Genomic DNA, 27,865 nt, shown 5'->3' with positions numbered 1-27,865 from the left:
AATAATTGCTTTATCCAAAAATGTTTTACATTCGTAATTCATCTTTAATTTGTCCCCAACGGGGCTAAGCAAAGATCGTTGACCATAGAGCTTAAGTTTTACGACATTTTTTGAATTTTATTCGTTTTCTTGTTTGTGATGCTTGTTACAAAAAATATATAAAATGTTACTTCGCCGCTTTGGTACACTGGCGAACTTTTTGAGCAAGAAGAATTATAAAAAAAATAAAGTTTTCTTCAAGAAACATACTTTTATTAAACCAATAAAGATCTACTCTTATAGACTCTTAAGTCTTAGGTTACTCTTAGGTTATACTCTTTCAAACAAAAAAGAATTTTTAAAATTGTTATAAATGATGAAGTTATGAGTTAAGTAATAAACATTAAAATAAACATACTTGTACCAGTGAGAACCTCCTCCTTTTTTTGAAATCAGTTAAAAAAAATAAAAAAAAAACTTCATCCAAAACTCAAACCCGGGACTAAGTATCGGACCAACGAGGTAGATTTGAATAATAAGAGATAATTTAAAACAACTCATCAGTAGTTCATGTACCGTAGAATGTTACAAATTGTCTCGTATGTAAACGTTACAGAGTAAAGAATCTACCAGACCTCCCAACCGGCAACCATTGTTTGATATTCATAGATGAAGCTTACGACTGCGAGGAAATTATAAGACGCTTGGAGTTCGGATATTGTCATCGTCAGTGGCGTGCACATGCATTAAAGTACTGCATACTCTAAGAGTTGTCTTCTTAGTACTTATTAAAAAAAAATCCAGTTTGCTTAATTTTTTTACTAGTTCATACCTTATGCACGCCACTAGTCATCGTCACATCGCTGAGTGCCTTCTTCAAACTGAAGTTAGGCGTTAATATGTAAAAAAACTAGTGATATGTAAGAGCCGTGATAGCCCCGTGGAAATAACCTCTGCCTCCGATTTCGGAGGGTGTGGGTTCGAATCTAGTCCGGGGCATGTGCCTCCAACTTTCAGTTGTGTGCATTTTATAAAATTTAATATCACGTGTCTCAAACGGTGAAGGAAAAACATTGTGAGGCAACCAGCATACCAGAGAATTTTCTTAATTCTCTGCGAGTGTGAAGTCTGCTAATTCGCATTGGGTCAGCGTGGTGGACTATTGGCCTAACCCTAAATGAAAGTACGCCTAAGATTTCAGGACTAAAGTGTTTTTCAGATAGCATGAGTGAGGTGACAGTGATAGCATGAATGTGTATGACGTTCATAGTACGTACTATTATCATGAATCGCGGCGAACTTTCAAGAGTGAAACGAACTGTCACCCGCACTATTCTACATGAAACGAACTTTAATATACAGGGCCGTAAAATAAAAAATATATGAAAGATGGACGCTCATCATACTGAATGGTCCATTTAAATAACCGCCGTCCGCCATGTCTACTTTCCTCTTAGGTATCGCCTTTACTGATTCCTATCTACGTAATAAACTGTTATAATTTTTCGCAACAATAGACGGAAGCCGTATGTCTGTGCTTCCTTCTCAACTATTTCTGCAAATTCACCATAAAGTGGCGCCAATCCAACTAAAGTTATCGCGGAATACACATGGCTGCATAATAAAATCATATTCAAAATTCGAACATTAGTCACGTTGAAAAACTTTTCGAAAAATTGAATTTTATCATATTGAATTTCAATATTTTATCTTATTCAGAGTGAAACGTGATTTAAACTACTAAAATACTACAATAAAATAAAAATTATTAATTAATTTGTTTATAAATTAAATATTATTAACTTTTCGTTCAGAAACGTTAAAAAACGAAGAAATAAAGTTCGTTTCGGAATTTGAAAATCATGTTACGGCTTTCCTTAAAGTTTTTAGTAGTTAGTGGTGTATTGGGTTTTGTATCAAACGAAGTTTTGAAAACTGAATCGAGGCAACCAAAAATATTTACTTTTAACGCAGATTCTGAAGATGTTGAGGTAAGTACATTATCAATATATTTTTCCAATGGACTGAAGTTTATTTTGTTAAATACAGACAGCCTAAAAGAGACTTGGAACTCATTTCGGTATTTTTGGTTCAATTCCTTTGCAGTATTAAGGATTTATATTCACGACTTTTTTGGCGCCATTGCTTTGTGATTTAAACTTAGAGACCCTCGTTCGATGTCCTCCGATAAAAGGAAAGTATTAGCTTTTATAACGTTATGTGTTCTGTGGACAAAAGGAAGTTTTTTTTTTTTAATTCACATTAATTCATGGTGTATTAACAAAAACATGATTACGAACTGATTTGGAAAAGGCTTTTGTAATTTAAGTGTTTAGGTACCTTTGCAGAAAAGGTTTTCCCTACCTAAAATATTATATGATAATACTTTTAATTTTACCTTTTTAATATTTCAGGTTGGATTCGACTTTTCAATACCATTTTTAAAAATACCTATCAAGAAAACACTCAATGCAGTGGGGCAATTTGGTTTTCCAGGCATAGTAAGTTCTACCTTAAAATATGCATCAGCTCTTTCTAGTGACTTTATCTACACTACTTCTATGCATGATAGTTTTACGTTCAGCATCTTGAAGTAAAAAATTTCATTTTGTTTGATTAAGAAATTTTATCCAGAAAACAGGACGGAGTCAGTAGATAATAGACAATAAGATAATTATTTAATTTGCAATAAAAAAAAGTATTTATCAACTAAACTAATTTATTTATTGTTTATCAAATGCCAATTATTGTATTGGTTAATTGTAGGTAAATTAAAATATCTGATAGTACGTATATAGTCAGGGTTACGTAGAACATTTTTTACAACTGATTACTATCAAGTTAATTTTTCGTGAGTAACTTCATCTCGATGAGACGATCAACTTTTTTATTTACGAAAATACTAGACTCTGGTAGCTTACCAGGAAATAAAAATTTCTGAGCATCGGAACGAGATAATGTACAACACAATTTGTAGTACACTGTGGCTGTTAGGTTGTATAACTATTAATTAAGCAACAGTAAAAAAGAAACCGCTGGTTTATTACAACTTTTAATAACCTCATTGTTTAATGATTAATTAATAGTTATACAACTTAACAGCCACAATGACCTACAAATTGCGTGATACATCTCGTTCCAACGCTCAGAAATTTTTATTTCCTAGTAACTCAATTGGCTACCAGAATCAAGAATTTCCATAAATAGAAAAGTTGATCGTCTCATCCAGATGAAGCTACTCACGAAAAATTAACTTGATTCAATTGTAAAAGATGTCCTACGTATCAATGACTATATACCTAGTATCAGATATTTTAATTTACCTAAAATTAACCAATACAATAATTGGCACACAAAAATTAATTAGTTTAGTTAATAAATTACTTATTTTTTAGCAAATTAAATTATTTTCTTATTGCCAATTACCTACTGACTCCGTCCTGTTTTCTGGATAAAATTTTTTAATCAAACAAATTCTTTATGGTGCTTCAAAGGTCTCACAATCAACCTGTGCACCTACGTAGTTTCGGAGAGTAGTGCGTCTGGATAGACAATTCCATTTATTTATAAACCCAAATATTTATTTCAGGGTTGGCCAAAAATCAATATAGACCCATCGGCGTTAATACTTGGAGGCTTCTTGATAGTGACGACGAGTATTTTCGCTCCGTTGCTGCATAAAGCCACGACCCTGCATCATTTGGACCGGTCTTCAAGAAGTACGTATGTTTAAGTATATTCAGTTATAGGTAGATAGGTCTCTGTTTCCGTCATTTAAGTTGACGTCAAAATCTGATTTCACCGCAAAAACATTGGATTTTTCTGTTCCAAGTTCTTATTTATCACTGTACTAAAATTGATCAAATTAGGTTCAGAAGTTTAGCCATCAAAAAGTGTCAGACTGATGAACCAGCTTATTCTCGCATTTATTATGTTAGCATAGTTTTGAAGGAGCAACCAAATAGTTCACCTAATGAAGTGGAAACCTTCGCCTCTAATTAAAGAGCCATACATCTCGAGCCACATAAACAGTCAATCAGTTTTTGTGTGTCGTAAAGACCACCCTTAAATTGCTTATTGCGTATCTACATTCATTTGATTAATAGAACATTAAAACCGAGTAAAGTAAGAGTTATAAAAAATCTGTTTAATATAGATATTTTATGAAAAACCGTACATTTGTAACAATTAAATATTACACTTAAAATCCAAGGTTATTAGTCACGACACAAAAGAATTTGGAAATGCCAAAAACCAAAACGCTCAAGAACAACAGGGGCTGCACGATTACTTTTTGGATTTAGATTTCCTCTTCTTCATTGACGCGCAAGACATTTTACACCTGATCTTCGGCACTTCAACTATACCAGCATCAGCTGGTAAGTATTGAGTCTCCACATGGATGAAGTTTTTCGCTTTTTTTGGCGTCAAATCGAAACAACCAAAAGGAGGAGTATACTCTATATCCCAAGTTGCATTGCTGGATAAGGAACTCAGAGATTCACTCTTACAAACACAATCAGGCTCTTTGAACGCTGGACAGTTGTCTATGACATTGTCTATAGCACTCAGGTCGTTGCAGAAAACGTCCATGTAGGCACATTTGCAGATGTCCTCGACCGCTTCGGAGAGAGCTTTGCGGATCTCAGCGTCTCGTTGTTTCTTCAATTTGACCATCTTCCTCGCTTCAACCTTCGCCTGCTCCTCTGGACTCCGTTTCTTGATGATCTTGAATACCATGGGGTCGCAGTCCACGTAGGGATCTTCGTTGGGGCTGATTTCTGTCAGATCTTTCAGGGGGTTTACCTAGAAATTAGTACAGATTTATTTGTATTATGATGACCTAGATTTTATGATGAGATTTATATTTTATATTAGGACGACCTAAATTTTATGATGACGAGATATGAAACGCCCTTCCAGCTTCCGTTTCCCCGTCTTCTGCAATGTGAATCTTCAAATTAAGAGTAAATAGGCATTTCAACTGTTTTTGGCATTTGGAAAATAGATAAAATAGTATATAGTCCTTTTTTCTATTAAAATTGGTATTCATATTTTAGACTCTTATTCTAAGGACTTGCGTATTCATTATTGTTTATATTAATTTTTAGATGAATCAATAAAAAATCAGGTAGGTACTTATCGAAAAAAATAACTTTTACTACTTCCAAGACCAATTTCAACCATCTTAAACATCAGACTTGAGATGTCAATCAAAGGCTTAGGTGTTGTTAAATTAAAATAAAATGCTTGATAAAATATGTGGAATTTTCTTAGAAGTCGCTAAAATCTGAACTGATTGACAAACAAAACAAATTGTTTTTAGTGAGCTGATAGAATTTTATTTCTCTCCGCGTCGTGTTCCTCATTACTGAGGGTCGTGACCCCTATCAAACATTCACGACTTTTTCCCGCACGATGTTGCGCCATGCGGCTCAGCTTTTCGCAACTTGTATAGCTTCGTGTACTTTTGTTATCGAGAGTGATGCGGGTGTGATCTGACCAACGCATCGGACTACGTCCTCGAGGTATCTTTCCTTCCAGTTTGCCAGTGATAACAACTTTCTCTAAGTTATCTCCTTCGTTCTATAACATCTATCATTTCCTATGATTATTTAGATCTTACAGACTTACTTGTATAGTGAATACGTCTCCCTTCCTCTGAACCTTCAGCGCCGGCTTAGGCTCCAAAGGTTCATCAGGCTCCGAATCCCCCCCTCCCATGTTAGCGCCAGCCGTGCGACCTCTCTTCTTCTTCTTCTTACTCTTGTCTTTGTCCGGGCCGCCGCGTGGACATTTGAATGTCATCAATTTGGCCACGCTCTTACCAATCACACCAGGCTGCCAACCCCTGCAAGGCTAAAAAAGGCTTTGTTTGTTTATTTTTTGTATACTTACATATATCAAAACATTAAGTTCCCGTGAGAATACGGGGATAAAATACAGCCTATGACACTCACAAATAACTTAACTTTGAATTGCAAAAAATTTTTCAAAATCGGTGCAGTAGATCCAGAGATTTCCCCTACAATACCATAAACTTTTTTTTTTTAAGAATACTTGCCATGTATTTTTTAATATAACCAGTAACCAGTAGTAACTGAGCTACTGAGGCTTACAAACTTGATCTCTTTATAACATTAGTATAGATAAAACATCAAAATCGCATCAAAGACAAACAAATGAATGAAAGTGTCTATTTGTAATTTTAAATTTACAACTTTTCACCAAATGGGAGAAGGCATATTTATTTAAAATGAACAATTTTAAATGAAATTTTTGTCTCTCTTATTTCCGAAACAAGAACGCTATAATTAGCAGATTTCTCTTTCTCTCTCTCTCCAGTCGTACCAAAAGAGTCATCTTTTGGTAGACGCTCCTCTATCGAGTACGGACGCTGGCCATTTGGAGGGCACTGTAAAAGGAGCGGGCTCCTGTTTCCTTGAGAAGATCCGACCATCGGGTTGGAAATCTACCTCGTAGTCGTTGGGAGATAGCTAATGTTAAAAGGAGTGTTATCGCGTTGCAACGACTTGCGGTACGGAAGCCTTCAGTGTGCTCGTGGCGTTCAAACCGTCCACATCTCTTGTTGTGTAATTCTTTAAAGGTTACTTAGGATAGGCGGGGAGAGTGACTTGAGTTGAAAAGGGGGCGTTTTTTTACAGTCAAGGGATCCTTTAACACTACACACAAGGTTCACAAGTGCGTGACTTCACACAAGATCATTCTCTGCCAATCTAGGGTCTTATTTTGGTTACAGTTTGATTTGTTAATTAAGTTGTCCTGACAAATATTGTGACCTTTGTTTGACATTACTTTTCTTATTTTTGTAATCAATTCTGAGTTTGCTAAAAGGAGCAAAGTGGGCTACTTTGAATTCCCATATTCCTTCAGACATGGGATTGACGCGAGCAAAACCGTGGAGCACAGCTAGTTTGTAATATAAGTATACAAGTATTACAAACGAGCAGGTTTTGGCAACGTCACTACATCACAAATAATATATAGATCGTCATACTAGAGTCAAAGAAGTCATACTGTTACATCAGAAATAAAGTCTTTATCAGTAAGATTGATAGCTAAAAATAAACGTAGGCTCGAAAAACATTATAATATGCTATTATCTTCGTAGATAAAATTAGGAGACTGTTATGACCAGACCTTTATCATTTTACAAAAGATAAAAGAGTTTATAAAATGCTAAAGGACACTTAGCGTTAGGGCAACCCTTCGAAAACCTAAAGATCTTTAAAGTTTGATTTTTAAAAGAGTTTTTTGAAGTGTGGCCCAAAAGCTAATATTTATATTTGAAGTCGGTTTCATTTTTATGTTAAAAAGATTATTTTACACGAACTGTTATCGTGTAGATAATAGATTCGTATTTGTAACTTTCCTAAAAGAGTTTTGTCTAATCCTTCTATAAAATACTGAATAGTGACGTCATACCTTCAGTCCAGGCACATCTTGGGTATCCCACAGCCAACCCATCGATGCTGGCACTGGGTAACCCGGTTTGAGGAACGGGTTGCATGCTTTATGGCCAATTGTGTTTCCTGAAATTAGGAAATTATTATATTTGACATACCAAGACTCCGCTGTCTGTCCATCCGTATGTCGTTCAGGCCAACCATATTTTATACTAATACTAGCGGACGTAGTGTAGAGCCGTAATAGCCCAGTGGATATGATCTCTGGCGCCGATTCCAGGGTGTGGGGTTCAAATCTGGTCCGGGGCGTGCACCTGCAACTTTTCAGTTGTGTGCATTTAAAAAAATTAAATATCACGTGTCTCAAACGGTGAAGGAATGTGAGTAAAGATGCAATCTAAGATGGAAGCGGTCTAACTTGTTAGGGGTGAGGGGTTAGGGGTTGTTGAGGGTGAAAATCCACGCGGTTTCTAGACGACCTCGTAACGCTAAATCGCTTGGCGGTACGTATTTGCCGGTAGGGTGGTAACTAGCTACGGCCAAAGCCTCCCACCAGCCAGACCTGGACCAATTAAGAAATCCTCAATCGGCCCAACCGGGAACCGAACCCAGGGTGTCCAAAATCCACCACGCATACCACTGCGTCAAGAAGGCCGTCAATATATAATATTAGATTATAATATGAGATATAGAATATTATTTTACCTGGATGGACGTCTCCAAAACTGTAATTATATTTTGAAGCATTTTTCTTCTTTTTCATCCTATCACCTTCTTCATCGTCAGCCATTACGATAATTTTAAATTGCCTATAAGATGACATGAAAAATTTTACTTAATATTAATTTGTCATCATTCAGTTCGTTCTATTTTCACATGGCTTTTTCTTATTCATTTTAAAAAGAAATACCTACTACAAAAGTTGCTATAAGTTATTCTTATCGTATCTGAGATTGTGAACATCGCATCAAAATCCGTGCAGTAGGGTTTTTTTTAATAATAAATGATTTATTTAGCTGAGTACACAAACAATATAAATATAAAAAAGGAAAAAAAAAACACAAAACGACTACTACTAGATTAAAATTAAACAAAAAATTAAAATTTTTTTAGAAAGAGAACACACACCTTGAATGGTGACTTTGCAAAGCTTGGCTCCCTGGTGTGCGGTCTCTTCTAATTGTTATTAATCTAACTTATATACTACTAGATACAGTTTACCGAGTTTCGGAGATACGCGTAAATATTGACATGCAGGCAATTTCTAGGCAAACGCACTCCCACTACCTACCTAAACATCACAACAACCTACGGGGTATAATATCAAAATAGTATGTCATCTAACTTTTTAACAAGTCTGTGTTAATTTATATTGTATAAAAAATACGTTTTAGTTGTATAAGTTTAATTAGATCTTATAATTATACTAATGGGTTACAAAATAAAATATCAATATTTGTATATTTAAGACTTTTTGTTTTCTTCTTGCAATTTGAACTTCTCTTGTATCGCCATCTTGTGGGAACCGCAGCAACTTTTACCTGTCAACGCTTGAAGTATGTCTTCTTTGTCACAGCATCTCCTCTCAGTGTCCACGTTGAATCTATTAACGCATCTATAATCGTTGTCTTTCTCGTGTTTCATGTATTCTTTCAAAGCTTTCTTTATTCTTTCGTATTCCTTGGAACAGCATACCTTACCTGCGTCACTGTAACTTGGTGGCAAGGCGGGTAACGCTGCTGTTTTGTACATTCTAGCAAATCCATCTGGGTAAGAACAAGGTCTTCCCATTACAGGACAGGGCCCGAGTTTTATTGGAGGCAAACCGTATGGTAGCGGTTCAACTTCATCCTCGTCTTCTTCAAGTTTCTTACCGTCTTCTTCGTGCTTCACTGTCACAGGACAGGTATCTTTGTGTTTGTAAGATGGACAGTACGGTTTGTGTTGTTTTCGCATTTGGACGTTAACAGCTTCTGTTATACATTCGCAGTCGAAGGTTTTGCATGGCGGCTTTGGTTTGGGTGGATTACATTTGCACTCTGTGTCATCAGGCACCACGGCGCAGTTGGCAACGGTTATTGGTTGTTTAGACTCTTTTTCTTTGACACCAACATTGTATACTAAAGGTTGGGTTAGATTGCTAGGAACATTGCCAGGCTCTTTGTTTTCAGATGGTTTCAAACAAGATTTGCTTATTTTGTCCTGCGGCTCTGGTTTTGCGATCGGAATATTTTTTGTATCTTCCTGTTCTTGAGTCCAAGTGCATCCTGGTTTACCACACGCGCACCCTTTACTGTAAGCAGCGAGATCTTCATCGTCGTCGAAATTGACGGTCATATTTTCTACTATAAAATCTTTTCCGAACAAAGATTCTTTATAACTGGTCGTTTCAGTTACACTATAAACATATGCAACTGTATTTTTGCTTGAGCCAGTACCAAAGACTTTATTTTTGGTATCTTCGCAAGTTTTACCAGCTTGAGTAACACCACCGCAACCTTTACATTCTACCTTGACGAATTTATCGTCCTTAAAGTTTTCAGGACATGTGTCCCGATGCCATCGATCGTCCTTGCAATCACAACTACCACAAATCTTTCTTGTCTTTTTGCCCTTTTCACCAGTGACTTTACCCTCAGCTTCTTGTTTATAAGTATCCAGATTTCTAATATACGTTTTAATTTTATGAGCTAATGGACAATTTGTATTACCACATGGTCCTACAATATCACCCATTTTAATCTTATCAATAGGATGTTTCTTTTTGGGAGTTGTGTCTTCAGTGTCGTGCCTGCAACTATAATCATCCTCGGTTTGTTTGATACCACAGCTCTGTAACTCTGTGCAAATTTCAATTTTTTGCTGTGCTTGATTAACTACAGTTGGATCTTCTAAAGTAGTCGTTTCGTATAGACTGCCAACCATACAAAAGTTCGGATCATCGCCCTCAATTCTTTTACATTGAAACATACTTGGAGCTTTGTCGGTTCTAAAAACAAAATTATCGGGATCTTTCATAAGTTGTTGGAACTCTGTAGTTATAGTTTCGCCTAAAGCGCTTATTCTGAGAATAAATGCTATCTCGCCCACTCGTCTACAGCAACACTCGGCAAAGAGCACTGTATTCTGTTTTATTGATAGCGGTTGATGGACTTTACATGGTTCAGCAGTTTCTTTTAACATATGGTAGAATCCAGTCTCCCAAAACATTGTACCGATACCAACAAATATTTCTACCTCGTTTACATCATCGTTCCATACTTCGATTTCAAGTGGAAACTTGCTTAGTGTCATAAGCACTGTGTCAGGATAAGATGGGAATAAATATGATTTCCCTACTCTTATTGTCCTAGTCCATTTTCGTTTTCCATTTTCATCACTTTCTATGATATCATCTTTCTTGTCGTTCAAAGCCAATTGGCCCTCTTTGATAATAAATTGTACTTTGGGGCCAAATTTTATTTTTATTATGAGGTTTTTGTTTGCACCGCTTTTTTCGTCTTCCTCAGATGCATATATTGTAACTGTGTCTATGAATATTTCAATCAGGTACAATTGCTCCATGACCTGCCAAGTTGAATAGTTTCTATGAGAACACTCATTCAGTTTTCTTCACTTTCTCAATAACACTAGCATTGTTACAATAAAGCTCTTCTTAAATCAACAAAGTTTTAAAGTTGTAAAATTGCAATTTTTATTTAAAATATTAACTTAAACGACAATAAATAGTTTTTGTGATAAACTAAAAATTATAAGACAATATTATGTGACCGTGTCTGTTGGAGATATTCTACAATGTTGCTAAAAATATTACTCGTAAATAAAATTTCTCGAGTGCTGCGAGCCCTTGTATCCATCGCATTGCTCAGAATTCTTAAATTTGTTTGCGTCCTCAATTGAATTAAATAGTGCAACAAATACCAATTTTGCTGTCTAAGTTTTTTTATGAAAGAGAGACTCACGCTTGACTAGAATTATGTCTAATGTAAAGCATAATGAGCCGTGATAGCCCAATGGATATGACCTCTGCCTCCGATTCCGGAGGGTGTGGGTTCGAATCCGGTCCGGGGCATGCACCACCAACTTTTCAGTTGTGTGCATTTTAAGAAATTAAATATCACGTGTCTCAAACGGTGAAGGAAAACATCGTGAGGAAACCTGCACACCAGAGAATTTCTTAATTCTCTGCGTGTGTGAAGTCTGCCAATCCGCATTGGGCCAGCGTGGTGGACTATTGGCCTAACCCCTCTCATTCTGAGAGGAGACTCGAGCTCAGCAGTGAGCCGTATATGGGTTGATAACGACGACGACGACGAAAGCATAATGCGGTCTAAGGTCGAGTGGCGTTTACCTAGAATATGCCTATTCAAGTCTATCTCGTATCATATCATACTTTTTCGGTATTATCAGAAACTACAATTTGGTATAAATACTTACAGCTATTGAATATGATCTTCCTGTTGTATATTAAGCCATTAGTGGACACTGAAAATTTTATTTTGTAACTCGAAAGTTTGATTGTTTCCTTGTCCTCTATACAACTGACATTTTGCTGTTTAGTGAACTCATTTGAAATGAGAATTTCGTAACCAGACAGATTTTACTTTCTTTGTTTTATGACATTCCCTTAAATGAAATAGGATTTAATTAAAGATTTACACGTCGAACTAGATGTCGGGTTTTTTTGTACCGTAGGTACAATATATTGTCGTTGCTTTAAACCGATCTAAGTGCTTAACTCTGTTTTCCGTAAAATATGTTCGGTGTAAATATTGTTTTTTAATATTTACACTGAAAGTATAGTAAAAACCAAGAAAAACATTTATTAGGGCATTTTGAAGATTTCAGTGAATATACATTTTCAGCAACGTTTAGCTCCTCAGGCCACTTGCCTATACACTTTCCACTATATGATCCTTGTAAAACGCGAGCCTATTTCATACATTTTTTACATGACATATACTTGAACATTATTATTTATTTAAAAAAAATTATATCAGTAAGTAAGCTTAATTTACAAGCACTTTTAAAATATCAAGTTTGGCTATTTGTAAAGACTACCATCGATTTGGAAGACAGGTTATGAAGCTGCTTGATTGTCTACCTATACCGATTCATCTTAAACATTTTCTTCAAACATTACTTCTTCAGATTCGATGAACTATGCAATATCATGAATTAGTGAAGGAATACAAAACATACCTATAATGCATATACTATCCATGTTTTACATTTTTGGATCTACCGTCTTCTATTGTGACTTTTATAACCGACTTTTTATAACCGACGAGTTTTCAATTATATATAAATTCGTCGGAATCTATTTTTTAATTATTAGTATGTTGTTAACTTAAAGTCTCGTTTATACTATTACAGAAGCCTTCGAAAACGAAACCGATCCTAATTTGTACATAGCTGAAAAGTTATTATCGAAAAGCCGAGGATGTCCTGAAAGAATAGCCTGTTGGTCCACTCAAAGAACTAAAAATCCTGAAGTGATAAAAGCGTTGAAGCACATTATGAGGTAACTTCTATAAACTAATAGTCAATTAGCCTATTCTTAATGGTCCTCTTCAGGGCTAGGAAATCAAGTACCTAGTCGCCAGTCAGTTGACCTTCATGGCAACCCTTCGGAAACCACCGTTATACTTATAGATTAAACTTTAGGAATCTCTTGTGAAGGAATGCAAGGAAGCTAAAGGCTGGCCACTGGAGACATGATTCCTAATGATATCTGGTAGAAAATATCAAAACTTACGATCTGGGCCATTAAAACCTGCTACCTCCCAAAGCTCTACGGTCCAAACTCCATAATTGTTTACTACACTTAACAATGGGAGGAGCAAACATTCAGTCTTCATAATATAATGTGTTTGCTACAAAAAATTATAAAAATTACTGGGATAAAAGTGCTCTGTCTGTAACACCACTAAGTTAATTTAAGACCTATTTCACAATTTAATAATCTTTTATTTTCAGGAACAAACTTCTGTCGTCAATGGTCAATACGACTGCTCTCGAAATAGCAACAGCTAAGGGACGTAGTGGTCAAAACTGCGAACTTTACATTCCATGTCCAATAGAAGAAAAGAATTTACCTAAAATAATCGACAGTTTGACGGTCTTAACTAATTTTAAGACACGTGGATAGAGTTGAATATCTCTCTTCTAATTTGTATTAAAAGTGATTGTATAAAACAAAATATTTCAACAAAGTTTTTAATCTTTTCTTGTAAGATATTTTTAACTTTAACATTGTTATCTACATGATAGTCTTTGTTGTTTGTTGATGCTAAAAACTGTTTCATTTTACTACTGTTTAAAAGTTGATGTTATTTTTACAATTATTTTGGATTTCTTTTCGAAAGGAGAACCTCCTTCTTTATTAAAGTCGCTTAAAAAGAGTCTTGGTCCGTAATTAAATGGAAACGTAAATAAAAGCAACTGGTATTACTAGGTTTTTATTGTTTAAGCATGTTTATAATATTGTGATTGCCAAGCTTAATGGCACAATCTAATGGGGTGAAGCCGAGGACGTCCGGCAACTCCTTTTGTATTCCCTCCTGTGCTAGAAGATATCGTACCACATCCGAATTATTACATAGCACCGCCTGAAATCAAACAAATTGATTATATTATTTTGCTTTTTTATCAGCTTTTCTCGCCTCAGGAACTGTTTAATGAAAATACAGATTTCATCGAAATTATAGAAAAAATCATCAATCAGTTCCAAATTCTAAATCTAATGATTAATAATAAGTATAATCATCTTGTTTACAATAAGACATACATTACATGAAGGTGCCAATTTAGTCTTTACGAAATCTGTAATGGCTTTCTAGATATTTACAATGCATTTATGAAATCAAGAAACGATTTTGAACATTTAGATTCTAAAGGATATCGATCATATACTTCGATGCCTAGAAGATTAATGGTAAAAAGCTTTCTTTAATTATAACCATGACCTTTATTAACTCACCTTATGCAAAGGTGTGTGTTTAATCTCATCAGATGCATTAAGATCAGCTCCAGCTATCCTCAAAGACTCCATCCTATTGACAATACCGCTCCTCGCTGCCAGTGACAGCATTTCCGCAACAGATTTAGCATCAGCATTCGTCAGATGAGCACCACATTGTTTGAGCAGATTGATTACTGTGTGATCGTCTTTATGTATTGCTGTCAGTAGAGGCGTTTCTCCGCACCTGTTCAAAATTATTTTATTTTAATAAAGATTGATTCAATAAATTGTAAAAAGCCCACCCTAAGTATCTTCTTGTACAAACATAAAATGTTCAGCTATATTTATAACTTTACATTTGAAGATATATTTTTATATAAAAGATATTTGATATTCGTTATGCAATACTTGAACCAGTTGTTTCATGCGATCATGCTACATAATACTCGTAGACAAATAACTAATATAATACATAATTAAAATTAAATACATAGTTTAATAAACGTTAATTGACAGTTTGAATAAAGTGTTATCAAGTTTTAAGTCGCATGCAATTCTGAAATCATAATAATAGATAACATTATGATGATGTAGTGGAAGCGTAATATAACTAGGCAAATAAATATATACTTACATAAGTATTATAACATAATAATTATAAATACTTGTATAATTTATTTCATACTTACTATAAATAACATTAACATAACTAACCTGAAACTAACCATTACTAAATTAAAAAACTATAACAGCTACTTATGGTAAAGAAGTATAAACATCAATTAATTGGGATGGCATAACTACCATCTTAATTATTTTCAAATTAAAATATCATTAATTTCGTTAAACTAGTTCAAACCATCTTGTTTTTACATTTTTTTGGTACGTTTACCTACTTTAATCAATCTAATCATATTGTATCGATTTCTTATTTAAATATCACAGTTCTACACAATTTCATATATCACATTAAATATTATCACTTTTAACATAAAGCTTCAATGTAAAATATTGATCTCAAATATGTCATTTAAATCTTAATATTGTTATCTTGCCTTGTCTTCAGATGTACGTTTGCGCCATTTTTTAGCAAATATTCTATAATTGGCACATTTCCTTTTAGTATTGCTTCGTGTAATACAGTTTTGCCTTCAGAGTTTTCAGCATTTACATCAGCGCCCATATCTAAAATAAACATTACATATATTCCAAAGTCATTAGAGAAAGTGGCGAGAAGGTAACAAATACACATTTACAAATTGCATATAGATCTAAGCTCGGCAATTATCACAAATATTATCCGAATACTGCTCAACATCCATGTTAATTAATTTTGGAATTTTTAATCATTAATATCACTCACAGTAACAAATACACTTCCTTGTGCCTTAGATAATATTTCCCAGCCCTAAAAGATTACTAATTCACGGAAAATATAGTTGTTGAATTAGTTTCTTCTAAGAATTTTTTTGTAGTCCTACAAATATAATCATCGTTGGATTTTTTTAATTTGTTTGATTCTGTTCAAAGAATATAGTAATTACAAGATAGATAAACTCACCTAACATTTTCTTAACCGCTCTAGCATCATCATGTTCTATTGCGTAAAGTAACAGAGCACTGAATACTTTATCTGTTACTTCAATTAACTTCTTAGGTGATTGTATATTTAGGCTGGTGGCTAGAGCGTCTACGAGAATGTTATCCTGCAAAATGCTTAAATTTATTTCTTATGTATGTATTATGTTTTATATTTATTCGAATTATTATCTGTCCTGTTTTATTTCTTTAGGGTCTGAATTACAGTAGGAACATTCACTGTCTAATTGTCTTCTTCAACCGGTTGTAACATTACCAAACTTACATGATTTTTAATAATTTACTTTCGCATTCTTTTCTAATTAGAATGACCGAAAAATCTTCTCTCGTTTTTTTATTGCTAGATAGAATCGGTACAAAAAGTAGCATATTTGCTACACAAGACTGATATCTATACATGTCTGTAATGTTATCAATTTAAAGCGTGACTAAGAGAGGAACTAATTCTTACCTCGATAGCTATTGACGACGTGTTTGTCAATTCTCCTCTTATATTTGTTACCATCATCTAAAAACGTTAAATTAAATTTATCATTGATATGTGTTTGGCAGATGATATAAGCACAATTTATAATTTTATTTTTTTGAGCCCTAAAAATTCGTGGAAATTTGACCAGATGGTAATTTAATAATTAGTAGTAGAGTACAAACAGCTAATGTATACATTCAATTTCATTTGTAATATTTGAAGAAATTATATAATTTTTAAAAGTTAATATTTTAGTTTAAATTTTAGGAATTTAATTTAAATTTAAGTGGATTGTAGAATATTTAGAAAATTGGTCCAACGATACTACCCTGTCCAACCCCATTTCTCTTTATCAATGAATGTAATATCGCTACGTACCTCCACTTTTTGTTGGTATGTAAGTTCTGTTTTCGACAGCACATAAGATAGTTTAGTTAGGGCGGCCTCAGGAGTCATGTCATAGCCTGAAATTACGCCACATTCAGCAATCAACTGAAAATGAAAAGTTATATATTCCAACACAATAATCAGCTTGTGATTTATGCTTACCTTGATGACAACATCTGTGGAACACTATGTTGATTAGCTTGTTTGTACAATTTTTAGTGATAAATCATCTAAATATACATATAAAAGTGAAAGGACACGAAATCTCAAAAACCGTAGAAGATGAAAGGCATCCGACTAAGAACGGATTATGTGACAGGGCTGAATTAAAGAGGTTTAAATTTAAAGGCCGAAGAAGTCCAAGTCGTCTGCTAGTCTGTACACAAAGATGAAAGTAATGACACTCACTGTCACTCTCCCAGCTTCACACATAGATGTGACGTTATTGATTACCGTGTACGTATTAACTCCAGTGATATAGAAAGTGTTTAGAATGAAGAAAGTAATGTCACTCACTCTCCCGGTTTCATACATGGGTGTGACGACACTGCCCGTGGCGCACTGGGTGATGTTGATGACGATGACACCACGTGCTACGGCTGCGGCTATCTCTTTGAACACGTCGTCTCTATTTGAAGGAATGTTACCAGCACCGTAGCTCTCTAACACTACACCTGAATTAATCAAAGCATTAAATTAATTAGTAATCTATCAGACGACCAGCCGTTTCACCCGCGTAGTTTAGAAAGTAATTAGTTTCTATTCCCGAAGGAATACAGTGATTGAGCTTATATACATCAGGGATAACATAGGATTCTTATGGTAAAAGAATTTTTCAAATTGGTCTAGTAGTTAGAGCCTACTGAATGCAAACAAACAATCAAATCTTTCCTCTTTATAATATTAGTAGATAGATCTGAGAGTGAATTTTACGATCGGTTAATGTAAATTACTCGTATCTTGCAAAATCTTGCAGAAATAAATAATGACAGACATAAAACAAGTTATTGATGCAACAATCATGTAGACTTGATATTAAGTGGTAACTATCGCGTTGCTTGGCTTGGAGAAGTATCAGGAAGAAAATTTTTTTAGTACCGATATTTTTATATTTTGTACACAAACAAAATTTAATGAACACGTATTTTTTCTTTTTTTTTACTCAAAAATAACATAGCTAAAGATATTTACGTTTAAACAGAATTTGAGGGTCACCCTATCGCTGTACTAGGTAATAGGCAACTACAAAATCAGCTGGTAGATACTAGGTTAGCGAGCCGCCGAGGGCCGTTGACCTTTGTTTGATACCTATTATTTTGTATAATAATTAAAGGTCGTCACTTTTGAGCTGAGTACCGATTTTCCCTTTGAACCTATGAACTTTCGATTGAAATAATGAAACACAAATGATGATTATTATTACGCAAACTTTTGCATTAAAGGCGTATTTAAAAAAATTTAATCAGCTTATTTACATTAATCAATGATTTCTACTTACTAAGTTTGTTTTTGTTAATTTTAAAATTTTAATCACTGTATTTTAACAATTGTTCGAAATGAAGTCCATTCCTTTCAAGGCACAACCGAGCACGTTTTAATAAATTGTCATTTAGTTTATTTAAAACACTTGTTCCTCACATTAGGCACTGCGGGGTCAGGATTCCTTGGGCTCGTAGCCTACGAACACTCACTCGTTCGTACACTGTGCGAGCTGCACGAAGGCTTTCATTGCTGAGCAAATACACTCGCACCATTTCGTAATATTCGCGATTGGAAAATCCCGACATAGTGACATGCACATGCGATTTATTAATTAGGTAACTTAAATGCGCACGCGACGGCAGATTGTCTGTCACTGGTCGCCCATCGGCAGACGGCAATTCGGTAGGCGTCCTCAGGGATTTTTCGATCCCCTCATCTCTGCCACCCCCGTCAGCCGAAGCCGAAGCGATATGCCTACGGCCGGTATATCTTTGTCGGCGTCTTACAAAGTGCCGCTAGCAGTTGCGCAGTTTGTATGGTAATGTAGTCCATTATTTTGTTATTTCTGAGTCATAAATTGTAAAAAAAATTACATAAAATGTATCGAACTGTTTGTAAATTTATGTTCTATTAATGATACAGAACCAAGAAAAAAAATATCGGCACTAAAGTCCGAATCACCCTGTAGACTGAAAAGATTCAGAGAGTCTAAATTGGTATTTTTCTTAAAAAGAAACTCTACTTTACATAAAAACTATCTCATCTTATGGTAACCCGTCTTCTCGGTCCTCTTTGTAGAAGACCCGGTGGGGACCGAATCTCCTTACGGCGTAAGGCGAGGAGAAGGAAAATTTTGTCCACGATCATCTATTCCCCCATATCTATAGGCAATAGAGTTTCTTAGCTTATAGCATAATGATAAACTCAACGAGATGAAATAAAATCACTGAAATATTTCAAATTTAATGCAATTACCTTCTATCGGCTGTTGACAAAATGCCTTGATAACAGAAGAACTGATACTCGGGAATATCCTCAATAGGCCAACATTCTTGGACATCTTCGCATGGAGATGGCACTTCTCAATCACAGTTGGCTTGAATATGGCTTTTTTGTTCACCTCAAAGTCTATGCCTACTTCTACGAGTGGCACACAGTTGGGCGAGTCGAAAGCGTAAAAATTGTTCACTGATACTTTCCTAGTTCTGTGAATATGAAACAAAGGAAAATCTTAACTATCATTAAAATTATCATGTTCTTCTTCATCACCATCAACATCATCATAATTGTCTACACCATCATCATCCTGCAGTAGCAGGTTACTTTCATGGCTCAGTGCAGAAACGGGTTGCTCTCTTTCATCATCATTATCATTAACCACCTATCATATCACTATGGCTCACTATTGAGCACAAATCTTCTTTCAGAATGACATAATGCCTCTCATTATGTTAGATCTCATTAGGTTAGGCCTTGGTCAACCACGCTGGCCCAGACCTGATTCAAATTTATGCCCTCCGAATCGAAGGCAGAGGTCAGATCCACTGTGCTATACGTTCTCTCCTTACAGAGAAGATATTTGGAGTATTGAACTTTGACACTACTAGTGTAGTTAGGATAATAACAGAGGCCGTGCTTAAAGCACTGAATTTCTAAACGACTAACTAAGCAGCTCTGGGTTATTACTGAGAATTTCTCAAAATAAAATGATACCCAATATAACCAACCCAATAGACGAGCAACTTTAATTGTATCAATGTATTGTAAATCTATCATCTTACATATACTCAGCTAAAAATCCTTGTCGCGATTGCGCCCTGAGTGACTACGCCATCTTATGAGGTCCATAGATAGCGAGCAAGTCTAATGCTTAAATATTCTACATCTGGGCCTAAGTATGTACCTACGTACTCATGCTTATCCACAAGTTGTTTGTGTACTTGATTATTATCTGTTAATTTAATACTTAAACATGCCGTGTCACCATATTGTGAAGTAAGAAGAACTTACCTATGTACCTGGTATATAGAATGAAATGATTCTACACCCAGTATGTATGATTCTTTATACGGTAGGTTATAGGTAATACCTGATGGTAAGTGATGATGCAATCTAAGATGGAAGCGGGCAATTTTTAACTTTTTGTTAGGAGGAGGATGAAAATCCTCACCCGTTTCGTTTTCTACATGCTTAATCACTTGGCGGTACGTCTTTGCCGGTAGGGTGGTAACCAGCCACGACCGAAGCCTCCCACCAGGCAAAAAGAGTCATCACCTTTTTATTACTTTCTTGTGTTTTGAACAAGATTATTTTTAACCCCTGAGCAAAAAGAAGGATATTTCATGTTTATTATCTATACAGTTCACGTCATGTACCTATAGTGAACCTGTGACTCCGATTAATGTGCAAATGTGAAGATAGAATTCTTTTGCACCCGCTCAAGAGTCCTCGAAGTCGAAGTCCTTACAATACTTAATATAGAAATATCTTTACTCTGGTAATGGCGTTCTCTCTTCGGACGATCTTTCATTTCTGAAGATCGTGGCAATATCCCAACCTTTTCCCCCGGCATCTATAATCAGTGGTCTGGTGCTGTAAAAATCTGTCTTTTTGTCCACAAGTAAAGACACGGATTTCGAAATTAAGATCGAAATTCACTTGAAAATATACTCGTAAGTAGTAATTACTGGTAAAAAATTAAAAAAAACGTTAAGCTATCACCATTGTAAGAACAAAAATTATCACAAATATATAGTAGGTATATATTTACATACCTTAGTTCCACATGAATCAGAATATCTGGACGACCTAGACCCGTCTATCAGTGAGACAATATCATGCAATAGATACGAGAGGAGATATCTTTCGTGGTATTGCATGTTAAAAGTTTTTTTTTTTTTTATTCTTTACAAGTTAGCCTTTGACTACAATCTCACCTGATGGTAAGTGATGATGCAGTCTAAGATGGAAGCGGGCTAACTTGTTAGGAGGAGGATGAAAATCCACACCCCTTTCGGTTTCTACACGGCATCGTACCGGAACGCTAAATCGCTTGGCGGTACGTCTTTGCCGGTAGGGTGGTAACTAGCCACGGCCGAAGCCTCCCACCAGCCAGACCTGGACAAATTAAGAAAATCTCAATCTGCCCAGCCGGGGATCGAACCCAGGACCTCCGTCTTGTATATCCACCGCGCATACCACTGCGCCACGGAGCTTCATGCTTCTTACCGACTTATAATCTAACCTACCTATTGCCTCTAAACAGTTTGCTTCCAAAATATACAGTAACTTCAGGAATGTTCAAGCCACCAGCGATGATCAGTGAAGATACAAAGTTGTCTGCCCCATCGCTCCGCGGCTCGAATATTGGTATCTGAGGATGAGGATATTATTGATTGTCATTAGGTATGGCTCTCTGCTTCGCTTAGATTAAAAATAAAACCCAGGAAATTTTGAAACTAAAAATGATTTTTATTGTGGCAATAACATTGGGGTTGGGGACTCAAGGTGCTGGAATGACAACCCCGTACTAGAAAGCGCAGTGTTGGTCAAACCCCCACCAGGTGAACTGACGACATCAAGCGAGTCGCAGAGATTCGCTGGATGCTCGGGATCGTGATGTTTGGAAGACCCTACAAAAGGCCTATGTCCTGCAGTGACTTCTATCGGCTGATATGATTATGAAGAATGTCAACAGTGGACACGGTCGTTGTATGTACTCGTAATGCGCATAGCATTCATTCTTTTACAACCCTGGCTTTACTTCACTCGTCACATGGATTTTACTGGTATCATTCAAGTCTACAGTCGTTACACATATTGAAGAAATTCAAGAAATTTTGACTATTCAATATTTTACAATAACGCAAAGCAGTAAAATAAGTAAGACTAGTAGTCCCAAGTAATTAATGAATTCGCCATTACCTGTGATCCAGTAAAAACAACTGCCTTTCCAATGTTCTCGAACATAAATGAGATTGCTGACGCCGTGTACGAGAGAGTGTCTGTACCGTGCAACACTACGAAACCATCGTACTGTTCATAGTATTTCTGAAAACAGACAAAAAAATAACAAAAAATTGTAAATCCTAAAACGTAAGTACAACGGTGAAACTACTAGTGAAGACCTTAACAATGCTTATTAGAGTTTCCTGATTCTTCTTTTGACATTTCAAGTATTCTCATCATATTGAAATTAGCTTTAAATTATAAATGTTATTGTTGTTCTTCCATCTTGGACAAGTAAGAGAAGACAAGATATACTAAGGACAGACATTAGATACTAAGGACAGACATAAGCGATGTTAGAAATGATAATAATTTGTGACTGTGAGTAATGGAGTATCCTCTATCGATTTATATAGACAGTACCTATTTTCGAAGAAAATCAAAATAGCGCTTGGTTATAGGATCATACGAAAATCATCAAAATACATTGCACAATTATAACAAACACAGTTGCGTTTTTCCTTACGATTAATAGTATTTTAGCTCAATTCACCATAATATCTTCTGAGATTTTAATCCACTCCACTTCTGTCATGTTGGACGAGTCCAAAAGCGTCTCATACTCCACTATCTTGTAAAATATCCTCACATCCAACTCCTTTACTTCTGCAACAATTTTTAATCAACTATTAAACAAAATACTTAGTATTTCACACCAGTTTCCGTTTGGGCTTGATTAATTTGTATCGATGAAAACTTTAAATCTTTATAGATCGATTGTGACTGTAGCAGTCTGATGATGAAGGCGGAGGATATTTAAGGGAACTCCTCAACGGTTTACAGTAGCTACCGTGTCATTGGGCTTGATTAATAGTATTGATGAATGGAATTTGTTTTACACGGATTGTAAAGTATTTTTATACGTAGTACGGTTACACTCAAAATGGAATTAGATAAAAAATTATCCACTAACATAAAAAGCGAAAAATAACATCATATAAAGTTTTACCTACTGATCAGTTTGAAGGCGGTGCTGAGCCTAATTTAAGCCGCTTCTGAAAGAACCACGCGAAAGAACAAAAACCTAAATCTTTATAATATACATACATAGTGTATTTTGTTGGAATTTGGAGGAATGGCGGGTTAGCACCGCCTTCAAACTGATCAGCATTTAATCATATTAAGTGGGATTTTATCAATATCGATTCATATAATTCGTATAGTACCTGGTAGCACTAAGAATGATGTGTCAAAATCTGCTTCACTCAATCTTTGCCTCCAAAACATGTTATCATGCAACTGCGGGTACCCTCTGATGAGATTCTCGAAAGCGCCTTTCTGTGGTATCAGTACTGGAAAGTGACAATACAAAAAAAAAATTAAGAACGTCTATCTCTTATGAGCCCCATAGTTACTGAGCTTAATGGTGAGCTCAGGGTATCGTAACATGATCGGATCCGTAAAATTAGGAGATCCCTTAAAGATCGACATAGCATAACGAGTTGCAAGGCTGAAATGCTAGTTTAACTTGCGGGGATGATATACCTAGTCCGAAAACCGACGGGTAGGTTTCAAGATGTTCTGTAATTAGTACCGACAACCCAAGATACGATTGCTTTGAGCCTGGGTGACGATGTGTCTATTGTCCTTATTTAGGTAAGCATTTATGTTTTACTAGCGGTTGTTTGATGCCCCGCAGTTTCACCCGCGCAGTTCCCGTTCCCGTGGGAATACGGTGATAAAATATAGCCTATGTGTTAATCTATCTCCACCCCAAATAGCTGTCCGATTGCTACTGTAGATCCCCGTGAAAGGGGAACAAACATCCATACATTCATCGACACAAATAAGCTTTCCATACAACAAGTGGGATTCGTTCCTGATTTTGATTCTTGATTGGTTGGAAAATGGAAATAAAGCAAAAAAATTACTTATTAGAGGTTACTAAAACATGACAAACTTACAAACTTGCGATATTAGTTATACGAGTATTAATAGCTAGCATCAGTATTCGCTCCCCACCACTTAACCCCTTCTCCCAGCGCGCGATGCGAGCAGTTTTGATCGTGCCGCGTTGCAAGAACCAGCTCATGACCAAGGGCCCCGTATGGGTTCGAAACTAGTCGGACATACTCGACCTAATATCACGAGTTTTAACCGTGTTTCATAATAAATTAATAGTATACGAGTAGTATAATATCAGAATAGTACCAATCCATTTCGGCGTTTAGCCGGTACACAACGAAAGTCTACTCAATTCAGTCAACTATTAAGATCAACAAACTATTGACCCTGCGCGTTATACGCAACGCAATTTAAACGACGCGTTATTACGCGCTAATAAATAACTAATAAAACTTATCTCAATCATTTCTGCTCGTGAGACTGGGAATTTACAGTCATGTTTCACCTCATCAAGGACCCGGTGAATATTATAACAGTTGATCTTTACAGTTGCAAACATTATCACCAATCCACGTTAGAGCAAAGCGGTGGACTTGAACTCTATATCCTCTCTCCTATACGGAGGAGATAGGACTGGCTGTAGTGGGACGTTTAAAACTACACAGATAAACAAATGGAAAGCCTGAATTACAAGGTAGACCTGCCTCCAATTCCGGAGGATGTGGGTTCGAATTTGGTCCGGGGCATGTACCTACCTCCAACTTTTCAGTTGTGTGCATTTTAGGAAATTAAATATTACATGTTTCAAACTTTAAAGGAAAAATATCGTGAGGAAACCTACATACCAGAGAATTTTCTCAATTCTCTGCGTGTGTGAAATCTGCCAATCCGCATTGGGTTATTGGGTGGACTACTGGCCTTACCCTTTTCATTCTGAGAGGAGACTCGAGCTCAGAAGTAATCCGAATATGGGTTTATAATGATGATGAAATTATTACAATCGGACATCGAACACTAGACCCCTCTGATTTAATTTCGGCCCTTTGACACATTCAATGCCAGAGACACGCCTAGCAAGATCAGGCATATCTATATTACCAAGCCGTGAACACGCTAGGTGTCTTCTGAAAGGTACAGCGAACATAGACATTGGGGTTCAAAGGTGCTGGAATGGCGACCCCGCATCGGGAAGCAATATTGATCGACCCCCTACTACGAGTTGGTGAACTGAGTACATAAAGAAGTTGCAGGGACTATATTGGGGTTACTTCAAAGGTACTGGAATGGCGACCCCGCATCGGAAAGAGCAATATTGATCGACCCCCTACTACGAGTCGGTGCACTGAGAACATAAAAAAGCAGGGACTAGAAAGCCACTGGATGCTGGCAGCTGGAGTCCGTTTTGTTTAAAGTCCATGCAAGTGGCCTATGTCCAGCAATGCACGTTCATCGGCTGGTAATGATGAAATCATATTTTCTATTAAAACGGTATGCACAATTGCACAATAATCCCGGTAATTTATTTAGGTTAAAATTTAATTTATGTTACAATCAGGTATTTTCATTAATATTATTTACTTTCTACTAGTAGGTATTTTCACTACTAATAATCCTACAACATCGCAGACAAAATTTTCCCGTTATAAATTCAACGTGTGTAGGTATATGGACATAAAAAAAAAAATATTTTCAAAGCTACTAAATAAACAAAAAAAATTAAAATCGCTCGAGTCGTTTCGGAGGAGTGCGACCACAATCACCTCGACTGTGCCTCGACTCAAAATGTTCGATTACTTAATTATTATTAATTAATACGTAAGTAAATGTACCTATTAATAATAGTAATTATTAATTATGAAACGGAAGGTGATTGTAACTTAAATAAATCTACACATTTAGATATACTATGAAGAGGAAAGATCGAATAGGCTCTGAAACTAACTTCAGAGGTTCGATTTTTTTTAATTCTTTCACCACTGGAAAGCTAAGAATGTATGAGTTACATCAATAGTAACATAGACCATATTTCATACCCGTATTCCCACGGGAACGGGAACTACGCGGGTAACCCACTAGTAAATAATAAAGAACCACCATAAAAGAACTTACCCCCATCTTTATTCTTAACCATGCCAATAGTGCCTCCCGTGTAGAGCACCAGAACTCTCCTCTGATTAACACCAAAGCTTTTCACCGAATTGGCCATATTTAATAACGACAACTCCACATAACTCCTAGCTTTCTTCACTTTGGTCTCGATTTTTGTGCTCACACATTTACTTTCGTGACCATTTTTCAAAAGATTCGCTCCATTTTGACTTTCCCGAACTTCCATTTCACTGTTGCTTTCAAAAACATTATTATTCTGCATTTTATATGTTAACAATTAAAATAAATAACGTAAAATTATTAGTAGTTAAGGAAAAGAACGCTACAATCACTCGTCGAGGCAAACTATTAACTAAACTAAACCGGTGCGTACTGTAAACCACGACCTTATTATGCAAGCTTACCAAACTATTAATAATCCTAACCCAATATTAGTTAATGTAAGCCATCCATTGCGTAGTATTCATTTAACATTACTTGCGTTTGTTCTACTTTAAAGTCAATGTATATCTAATAACACTTTAATCTCAATAGATATTATCAATCTTATAATTTTCTTTGTTATGTTCAGGCACGTGTTATTTACATTCTTAGGTTAATATTCAGCGCACCAATAACAGTGAAGGCCTTGTACATACTTTGACATTCATTCAGGTCGGGGATTCGATTGGGTGTGGGCACGCATGTCCACCCGTGGACCCACCCGTTGCAGGCAGGGACACGATGGGCATGCCCACAGCCCTAATAATATGGTATAGTGTTAATTTAATTATGTAAACATATAAATTAAATTATTTATCGTAAAATGTAATTTTTTAATTCTATCATTTATTTATTTGTCCTTTTTTATCAATGTTTATAAAATACATAATATAAAATACAAAACACTATTAAAAATTTATAAAATTTATTCTCCCATTGCGGGACATTTGAGTGCCCAAACAACCAGTGGTTAGGGTTCCAGAGTGAGAAACCTTTTCCTTCTGTATCCGACTCTTAATCCACCAGTTAAGCGAAAGCTTAATAAGGCGTTGGTTTTCGCTATAAGACCATTGACTGAAACGACCATTGGAACAATAATAGTTGATTATCTTTGAAGTTGTAAAAGTTTTATCAAAATCGTTCAATAATGTGCGATTAAAATACACATTTTTTTTCATTCAAATACATATTTTTCAGAATTTTGGGTGCGCCCGGACTGATACACTCGAGCCAAAACACCCTTCCGGAACGGCCCTCTGTCTGAAACATAGAGGAGAAGAGCCGTTCCACCCACCTGTTCTGCTTTTGTCTTCGGACCCAATCAGGCAATATTTTAGCGCTCGCCCAAGCCCCTCGACGTCGCCGCTAAAGTACCTACGGCACTTACTCAGTCACAAAAAAAGCACATTTTCTTTTGTAATATTCGTAAGTGAACAAACTTACATTTTCAGTAAGTTAACCTCATTCGCACGTGAGTTTTTTTTCAGTAAGTTAACCCTCATTCACACGTGAGTGTTTTTCTATCTACATGCTATATTCAGTAATTTTAGTTTTAGTAATTCAGAGTTGACAAACGGAGTTGTCAACTCTGAATTGTGTCTCTGAAAAGTGGCT

The 27,865-nt window shown here is 35.8% G+C and overlaps 4 protein-coding genes across 4 annotated transcripts; 1 reads left to right on the top strand and 3 right to left on the bottom strand.

Annotated features, from left to right (window-relative positions):
* The first annotated feature begins 1,454 nt into the window (after positions 1 to 1,454).
* Positions 1,455 to 13,639, top strand: LOC112046451 (uncharacterized). Its single transcript, XM_024083072.2, has 5 exons — positions 1,455 to 1,970; positions 2,394 to 2,480; positions 3,569 to 3,698; positions 12,783 to 12,930; positions 13,386 to 13,639. Exons 1-5 carry the CDS (start codon positions 1,842 to 1,844, stop codon positions 13,555 to 13,557), a joined length of 666 nt encoding a protein of 221 aa, XP_023938840.2. The 5' UTR covers positions 1,455 to 1,841; the 3' UTR covers positions 13,558 to 13,639.
* Positions 4,145 to 7,529, bottom strand: LOC112046450 (uncharacterized). The gene is made up of 3 exons (XM_024083071.2): positions 7,426 to 7,529; positions 5,614 to 5,838; positions 4,145 to 4,785 (listed from the first exon to the last, which is right to left on the bottom strand). The coding sequence occupies exons 1-3, from the start codon at positions 7,465 to 7,467 to the stop codon at positions 4,267 to 4,269; spliced, it is 786 nt and encodes a 261-aa protein (XP_023938839.2). The 5' UTR covers positions 7,468 to 7,529; the 3' UTR covers positions 4,145 to 4,266.
* Positions 8,792 to 11,145, bottom strand: LOC112046449 (uncharacterized). The gene has a single exon (XM_024083070.2). The coding sequence runs from the start codon at positions 10,968 to 10,970 to the stop codon at positions 8,871 to 8,873; it is 2,100 nt and encodes a 699-aa protein (XP_023938838.2). The 5' UTR covers positions 10,971 to 11,145; the 3' UTR covers positions 8,792 to 8,870.
* Positions 13,640 to 13,854: 215 nt separating the features above from the next.
* On the bottom strand, positions 13,855 to 26,626 carry LOC112046417 (L-asparaginase 1). The gene is made up of 13 exons (XM_052888126.1): positions 26,270 to 26,626; positions 23,482 to 23,607; positions 22,809 to 22,921; positions 22,232 to 22,357; positions 21,556 to 21,680; positions 19,283 to 19,512; positions 17,342 to 17,499; positions 16,817 to 16,930; positions 16,421 to 16,477; positions 15,932 to 16,076; positions 15,426 to 15,555; positions 14,389 to 14,614; positions 13,855 to 14,017 (listed from the first exon to the last, which is right to left on the bottom strand). The coding sequence occupies exons 1-13, from the start codon at positions 26,529 to 26,531 to the stop codon at positions 13,868 to 13,870; spliced, it is 1,962 nt and encodes a 653-aa protein (XP_052744086.1). The 5' UTR covers positions 26,532 to 26,626; the 3' UTR covers positions 13,855 to 13,867.
* Positions 26,627 to 27,865: the final 1,239 nt, after the last annotated feature.

The sequence above is a fragment of the Bicyclus anynana genome, chromosome 21 (genome assembly GCF_947172395.1).
Source record: "Bicyclus anynana chromosome 21, ilBicAnyn1.1, whole genome shotgun sequence".
NCBI classification, from domain to species: domain Eukaryota; kingdom Metazoa; phylum Arthropoda; class Insecta; order Lepidoptera; family Nymphalidae; genus Bicyclus; species Bicyclus anynana.
This window is presented reverse-complemented; position numbering and strand designations above follow the sequence as displayed.